At 44.7% G+C, this 8,635-nt stretch overlaps 1 protein-coding gene across 1 annotated transcript in view; it reads right to left on the reverse strand.

The window, feature by feature from the left end:
• Positions 1-1,175: 1,175 nt before the first annotated feature.
• Positions 1,176-8,635, reverse strand: part of ube3c (ubiquitin protein ligase E3C) — a 37,565-nt gene continuing 30,105 nt past the window's right edge. Inside the window, exons 21-24 of the mRNA XM_048266432.1 lie at positions 5,639-5,827; positions 5,293-5,359; positions 5,044-5,174; positions 1,176-2,838 (exon numbers count right to left, since the gene is read on the reverse strand). Of these exons, the coding sequence (XP_048122389.1) occupies positions 2,668-2,838; positions 5,044-5,174; positions 5,293-5,359; positions 5,639-5,827 (558 nt within the window). The 3' untranslated portion in view covers positions 1,176-2,667. The remainder of the gene's footprint in view (positions 2,839-5,043; positions 5,175-5,292; positions 5,360-5,638; positions 5,828-8,635) is intronic.

The raw sequence follows: 8,635 nt of genomic DNA on the forward strand, positions 1-8,635 counted from the left end.
GTATATATCTTCAGCATATAACACATATAATCTTGGTCTGTTTGCATTTTAATTGGACTAGATAGTAAATTATATATTCTACCCTGGAGGTTGCAGTAAACTCGGGTCTGCTGCCACAAGATGGCAGTCTTGGTCAATGAACCATAATGTTCGAATTCATTACATATAATGGTCAGCGGATACCCTCTTAAAACAAATGTGTAGAAAACAACACAACTTGCGTTGTTTTTAACACATCAACACTGTCTCTCACAGTTTGTGTTGTATCCTTTTTTTTATTTGTTACACAATATGTGTTGAAATTACACATCTCTGTGTCCAGATTGGGACAACACATTCGTTTTAAGAGTGATAGGTGTATTTAGCATTGCGATACAATATTTGCAACTATATAGGTAAGACTCAATTTCTTCTCAAGTCTCTAAGTCTTCTTAATCCTGTTCTATTTACTACTCCACGTGCAGACAAATGTGCACAAGGCAGTGCATAGTTTGATGACGGGAGAAGTTGATGTGCTGTGTGCAAACTGTAAGATTTTATCTTGAGTCATAGGCATTGCAATGTTAATATTCTCTTTTGTAACTCTTCACACTACTTTTGCTAATAATTTCATACCAGTATATCATTTGTGATGCCCTTTAGATGTCCCTCACCACCACCCATCTCCAGTAGTATTGTGAACGGCTGACTATTGTGAGCCATGCTTCTGTTAAGAACATTGATCTCAACTGCTATGAGATATATTTATGTTTATGTTCAATCACTCAGATAAACTTGGCCATTTATCCCAATTATTATTAGACCCAATTATCTCTCTTTGGGCCTCCCCCTATCAATGCAGACATTTCTACCATAGGACAGGAGAAATCATTGCTTAGCCTTTACAGGATGGGTGGAAATGGGCCAAAGATGACAGAAGAAACATTTCTTCCAGTCCTCCTCTTCCTCTTCCTTCTTGTGCTCCGGGTGGCATCAGATTTATGATGAACGCACTGTCTGATGAAGGGGAGGGCTGGTGGGAACTAGCCCAGCTTAGTGCTTCTTAACTGGATGTTTCTTTAATTATATGTCAGAGGCCATTACACTCCCAGTGAATATTTCGCTCACAACAAATTTAACGTTGCAAACTCAACACCCTTGTCACACAAAAGCACAAAAGACCACTTGATCCATAATTGCAAAAAAAGAACTAAAAACAACTTTTTAATCCATATCCATTTACACTCTTCCTCCCGTGGCATGGGTACACAGATCTCCACACTCTGTACGGAAGGGACTGTTACTTCAAGACAAACTGTTATTGAGGGCACATGGGACTGTGTTCACTTTTAAGAGTAAGCAGCTGACTTCAGGATTCAGCCTTTATCCCAAACACAACGGGATCATGGCCGAGGGAAAATACAATCTATACAAACACACTGTGCAAAGTAGTAGCACACAGAAAATGTGTTGACATGTACATATGGGCAAATACCATTGGCCACACTGCCACCACAAAACGTGCTTATATGTTGGTCAAGATCCAAAGTCATCAACCTTACTTGACATGGTAAAGAATGCCTAAAAAGACAGAAAACGTCATGATGCCAAGTAATACTGGTCATATTAATTACCAATATGGAAATCACACAAAATATATGCTATTATTGGTTAATGCTTCAGTCATGCAGGCTTAAATCAAAGAGAAGCCTTGAGTAGCCCCTGGTAGGAAAGGGCGTGTGGCTGGGCAGCACGGTGCCTGCTCTCTGCAGCATCAGCATCTGAAACCGTCCCCAAAGACCTACTGCTCCATGACCTCCGACCATTTAATGTTTGAACGTGCTCCAACTGCTTGGTTGAGTGAGCGGTAAATCTTGACCAGCCTCTTCTGTTAGCATCGCTAACATGTTTAGCCCCCTGTGTTATCTTTGTCATTCAGCGGAGACCAACGCTAACACGACAAAATTGTTCAAGGCTTTTCCTTCAGTGGTCTTTGAGAGATGTTACTGCCGTCACAAATATCATTGAGGCCGATGTGTTAGCATGTCTACTATAGCGTATCTGTCTGCTTGTGTTAGTGTAACTAAAGCTTGAGTTTTTCTTTTACCATCACAAAGTTGAGGATTTCTGTTAACAAGGCTGAAAAGCATCTGATTGTGGTAGATCAGCTAAATCTTTGGTGAATTTGCCATTGGATAGGTACATTTCTTACATTTTATTTTTAGCGTGCAAACTCCCAAAAGTGTAATCTTGGCTGTAGGATGTAGGTTTTGCACAAAAGCAACTAATATCTATAGTAGCCATTCCATTTTTTTTTTTCAATACATACTGTAGGTTTTCTTTAAAATACATGTTACATCATCTTAAAATAAAATGTCTAAATGTCCTTTCCCCTGTTATGCAATGTCCACCTAGTGCCTTTTAGAGTGCTTCAACAGTCAGGAATTCCAAAAAACACCCAAAGATATCTGTGCTGTGATTGGTGATTTTGTTTTATGTCCTCAGCCAATCACTGCAGCCTTTCAACAGACAAGCACAGCCTGTCTTGATCACGTTTCTCCTCTTGTGATTGTCGTGGTGGTCACCAAACTCCACTTTCACAACAATCACCACCACTGAAACCAACACCAACTTCACTTCCTGTCCAGGTCTGTAGAGTTGCTGTGGCAACCCACCCAAGGCCTTTCCTCAGCTGAGCTCGAAGCCTGCAGAGGACTCGATGGCATAGAGCAGCTTGTTCCTCATCAGGTGTTGGTCACAGAACTCTGGGAGCTTCAGAAGGTTCATGCAGGTGCTGGCGGTGGGTAGCCGCTCCAGGTCAGCTCCGCCATTGTGAATACAAAAGGCCGGGTACAGCTCCTACAGACAAAAACATAAACATAGGACTCACTGACAGTTTCTTTTTTTTAAAGTATATTTTCTGGGCTTTTTGCCTTTATTTGGACAGGACAGTGAAGACAGACAGGAAGTGAGTGGGAGAGAGAGAGATGGGGTGGGATCGGGACATGACCGCAGGTCGGACTGGAACCTGGGTCCCCGTGGGTGCTCGGACCTGTTCATGGTATAAGCGCTGTAGCATGTGTGCATGTTTTTTTACATATAGAATTACTACAGGAAACAAGACGACTACTGGATGAAGCTAGCACATTTGATTTGTTGAATGGACCTGATAGTTGTTCCGAATCAACGTGTCTACATCTACAGCATGTACATGATTGGTGAGGCTGTTGACGCCTGACGGCGAGCGGTGACAAAGCTGGTTTGACTGGGGCCGTCCTCCTTAATTGCACCCCAATCTGTGTTCATTTGGTCGCGCGTTCACCTAATCTCTTCCTGCTTGAGAGCCTGCGACCCCCTCACCTCTCCTGTGATTGCAGATGGACTGACCCCGTTAGCTGCACTGCCCTCCACCCTTTGCTGGACATACAAATCCTCACAGCCCTTGCGAGACGGCTGTGCTGGCGGGATGGGCAGTCCCCAAAACGAACCCCGTTTAGCGCCTCCGGAGTGGGCCAATGGTTGAGGGGAGGCCGCTTCGCTTTAACAAGGCCATTTTTCTGACAATTACCGTATTAAACTATCGTTGGTTATTGGGGAAGTGTCACGGTGCAGGCGATAATTTTGAGAAAAAGGTTTCCATCATCTTTTTTAAATGGCTTCTCTTGACAGGGCTATTTCTCCCCTAATGAATTCTGGGACGTTTAACGGCACCTAATTAAGGCTGAGCTGGCTGCAGAGACGGAAGGGGTGAGAGGGCATCTCTTCCGTCCCATCGTTGCGCTCATTCTCGCACCTCTTCTTTCCCTGTCTCCTTCCATCTCTCAGCGTCTGTCCCTCCCAAAGTCAAATTCATTAAAAACAGGTACACTTGCTGACTTAGGGGAGCGGCACGTACCTGTATCTTAGAGTCTCTTGGAAACATTTCGCCCCAAGAGGAGAAGAGCTCTTTGGTGTTTTTAACCTAATGACGGCCATAAACAGCCCTAATAAAACCAATCAAACGACAATTATAGAGCCTGGTTAGTCTAAGTAAGGCATTAAACGGCTAATGGATTTCATTGGAGATTTTTTTTTTCTGTCATCTTCCTCGTGGTTTTAGTGTCCTATTCAATCAAGAGATTAAGAAGGAGAGAGTGCTCTATCACAGAAATTGACAGTTGATAGCACAGTAATGGAATCCCAATAAAAGCCACCTCTATGCTCTGTCTGTTAGGAGCCCCGTCAGTGCCAGATAAGAACAAAATCAAAGCTAAAGTTCATAATCTACAATGTCCCATAGACAATATTAACCAACACTTTCAACTCTACCCATAAAAATCGCAAAGAGAGTTGAAATTTAAACCTCTGGTTCGACTGGACATTCTCAATGTGACATTCACTCTACAGTGTTTTGGGACAAGCTTCAGGAAAAAAACACAACTAGTTTATATACAGTACTAAGCTTTTCGAAATAGTCAAACTTGTGAGGTGTATTCTCAGACAGGTTAGTATTTACCCAGCCAATGGGTGTTGGAGGGGGAGGACATTTTTGAGAAGTATGCAACATGGCACGTCTCTTTCACCACAGGTGTCAATTTGAGTTCACACTGGCCTCGACATGGTGACTCGGTGTTTGCCGACTGGCCGCTGAAACTTGAGTCAGAGACGGGCAAAGCCTCAAATCATGTAATAACGCGGCAGGTTGTGGCCCTGAGGAGCACTGGTAGCTGGGGACGATAAGCGCTAATCCTGCTGCACCTTATCGCTGCATGATGGGGAAATGATCGCTCGGAGACTTTATCTGGAGAGCTGCTTTCATTACATGCCCATTAAGGGCCAGCCCTCCCTAACACCGCAACCACCACACCACAGCACACACACACACACACACGCACGCACACACGCGCACGCACGCACGCACACACACACACACACACACACAGTGGTGGAATTGCTGGCCCCCACAGTACGCAAAAATCAACATCGATAACGGGATAACAGGAGACGCAACAATGGAGGAGGCCTCAGGAGGAAAAATAACATTCAAACTGCAGAACTCTGAATGAACTCTGGGTGAACTCTGACCTTGAAGCCAAGCAGTGGTGGGCGTGAACAGCTGGTGACAAATTTGAGCAGTTTCCTCTTCTCATCGTCTGTGAAACTCTCCACCACCTCCCAGAAGATCTTGATCACCGGGTGGGTCGCCGAGTAGCCACCTGAAGATAAGAGGCTCCTTTAGCAAGTCAAATCACCTAAACTAGCCAATCAGGCCTGCAGCTTTATGGTAGGTTAACTGGCCGTAACACAGGTAATATTAGAATCAAAAGGGTGTACCTGAATAGTTAGTGAATTTCTTTAGGTCATCAAGGCAAATGGGTACACGTGCACCAGAAATCAGCACCTAAGAGGGCAAAGAGAGACAAGTCATTATGCAGAAGTGAACAATACTGTGATTTCTTTACGGTGTTTGTCTATGTCTGTCAAACTCTTTATATAGTGGTGATGCTGTACAGCTGTTTGTCAGTTACTTTCTGTGTTTGATGCTTTCTCTGGGGACCAATCCAAGCTGGTCTGTGCGTCTACTTAGATAAGGTTTTGGATGTGTGTGTATGTGTGTGTGTGTGTGTGTGTTTGAGTGTGTAAGTTTGTGAATGACAGCACCCCCCAAACAGACACACACCTGTATTTCCTGCTGGTCAAACATGCGAAGCCACTCCAGGTTGACCACATTGGCCAGGCCCTGCCGGAAGGCCAGGCAGTGCGGTCGAATCTGTTTGTTCAGGCGGTAATCAGCCACTAAATGGATGTAGGCTATCCGGTTTGCCGTGGTCACTGGGATGTCCTTGCCGCCCGGCTTCAGCTCAACCACCTGGAAACAACAAGCATACAAACGTCCACTTCGTGAGAGCCCATCAGTCAAGGGTAGGGTTGAGCAAATGAGCCATTTTAGGGAAATACATCCATGTTTCCACACAATGCCCATTGGCTTGACAACATTATGGATGAAAATGGGCACTTTATTTCCTATTGAAGACTTGCAGGCGTGTCATTCTAAATTCAGTTTCAGAAATTCCTTGATTGCCAACCATTTGTATCCTTTAATTCCACACAAGATGCTGCTTCATCCTGCAACCTTGATGACACAATATGTCTACAACAGTGATTCTTAAACTAGGGGTCGCGACCCCAAATGGGGTCGCCAAAAACTTCCGTGGGGTCACCAATTTATTTTCTGTATTCAGTCTGAAATTATTATTAGGTGAAACAAAGGAAAATAATATTGGCCTTTTTTGCCTTTTTCTTATTTACACGCAGTTAAGAGAAGAGAGAGAAATGTTTTCGTCTTTCAACGAGATCTGGTTCAGTCTATGGGCTACTGGTCCGCTGATAGAAACAATATAACTATCTGCTCCCACTATGCAAACTCAACTTGTTCCCGCTATTTTAAGTAAAACAAAACAAAAGACAGGTAGCCTACTAGCCAAAATGGACAGGTGGCTGCTTAAAAAATTTAACAAAAGCTCGGAAGTGCCATCTACCAGTGCGTCTACTCCTCCGTGATCCTCAGATGGGACAAGTCTGCAGCCGTTGAGAATAAAAAAGAACAAACGGCGCGTCGGCTTTATCAGAAAGAATTTCTGAAATATGCATTCACTTGCCAAGTTAAAGATAACCTTGACCACCCACAATGTGTGATTTGCGGCGATGTTCTGGCAAATGAGAGCTTAAAACCTTTCAAAATTAAACGACATCTCAAAATACAGATGTCGGCTAAGCACCGTGGAGAAAAATCTCTGTGTCGCCGTATGCAGCATTCCTCCTAGAATTAACTTGCTATGTTCACGGAAGCATGCCCACCCTTCCCATTGAAATTGTTAAAGATAGTAAACCAGAAAAGGGAAATAAAAAAAATATTGTTATTGTTATCACCATAAATATAATTAATGTAACGTTGTAGGCCTAATGCTGCATCTGTGTATGTGTGTGCGTGCTTGTGTGTGCGCGTGCTACGCACATAGCACTCTGATCTGATATGGCAGCAGCCTACACTTGTTTAATCGTGATCGTTTGGTTTTCTCGGTTCTTGTTCATATGGAGTAAATAAAACAAATGACTTTGCTTTCTAGTTTTTGCTTGATTTAGTTGTTAACGTTTGAGGGGGGTATTTGAGTAAGGACTTAGAATGGGTTTGGGGAAAGTGGGGTCGCCAGACCTCGTCATACTTTTTTGTGGGGTCGCCAGGCAAAAAGTTTAAGAACCGCTGGTGTACAACAAAAGCAAAAGCAAATCCGGCAAAATGCACTCAAATGATGTTATACAGGCTAAAAGCATTTGAATGCACACTTCTGCGCACAAGCATATGTGGCAGCGTTACTTTACAATTGGTCTTTTTGGGGGTTGGGGGAGTGAGGTGGGTGCTTTGCGGCCTTGCGGTCAACTCTTTACCAGAGACAGCTGGGCCTTTCAGTGTTTGGCACACAATGACCAGGGGAGCCACATCCAATTAGCTTTAGTGTGGCAGATCTGGAGGGGTCAGACACCTCAGCAAACCTGCAGAAAGCAAGCTCAAAGCTCCCATTCAATCTCCATCTCAATACTTATGGCATAAGTGTATGTGTGTGTGTGTGTGTGTGTGTGTGTGTGTGTGTGTGTGTGTAAATATAGGAGGTGTCTGTTATAATGGAATGGCCTGCAGCCATCATGACTTTTTAACCTTGATTATATGAACAGATTCCAGTCAGAAAATTGCTGGAAAAGGTTTGCAGCATTAATCACTGCACACTTGAAAACACGAGAGAGCGAGAGAGAGAGAGAGAAAGAGAAAGAGAGAGAGAGAGACATTTTGTCGCTCCTTCAGGGAAAATATCTTGAAGACTACGATCTTGCAAGCGCGTTCGGAGTCAAACGCAGCGCTGACCCGTCCTGCAGTAGAAAGGCAGAGCACAAGGCGTGCTACTCGGCGACTGCGGGTGATTCTGATGGCTTTGTGGAAAATTTATCATGGCTACGTCTGTCTTTCAGAGGGCACTGGCGGGGCAGGGCTTCTGAATGTGCCTAATCTCCCATAAATGGCTTCCCATATCGCCTCTGCGCTGCCCTTTCACAAATGCTATCGACTGGGGGGAGGCCATTTTGTGGCCTATTTACAGAAAAGCCAATAGGCTGCAAGGCCCTGTGCAAACAAGGGCCTGCGGGCAGTTGGCTAACCCAGCTCAGGGTGCCACGGAGGGGGCACAGACCCCTCTGATGAATACCCCCCAAACCTAGCGATCACACTTCTCTCAGCGAATAAGGCACACAGGCATGACTTGGGTGGAGAAAAAAGTAATGGACGTCTGTCAAGATATTTGTGTGTGAATGTGTGGAGTGTGTATATGGGGGGATGGGGTGTGTGTGTGTGTGTGTGAGAGAGAGAGAGAGAGAGAGAGAGTTGAGAGGTGGTGTCTACTGGTTTATCAGTGGCAGCTTCTTGATAATTGGTGCTCCTGTGTGTTCTCCCAGCTGCTGAGTGTGTAATGGTCAACAGAGGCGTTCTTTCTGGCCGCCACACTGCACCCAGCAGCCAGCGGGGGCGAGGGACAGAGGGAGGACGTGCTTTATCTCCTGCTGCTCAGAATGCAGACACACAGCGCCAGGATCAATCATTAACAGCAACAGAAAAGAGCGAACAGAGAGA

Source organism: Alosa alosa, chromosome 16 (assembly GCF_017589495.1).
Source record: "Alosa alosa isolate M-15738 ecotype Scorff River chromosome 16, AALO_Geno_1.1, whole genome shotgun sequence".
Taxonomy (NCBI): domain Eukaryota; kingdom Metazoa; phylum Chordata; class Actinopteri; order Clupeiformes; family Clupeidae; genus Alosa; species Alosa alosa.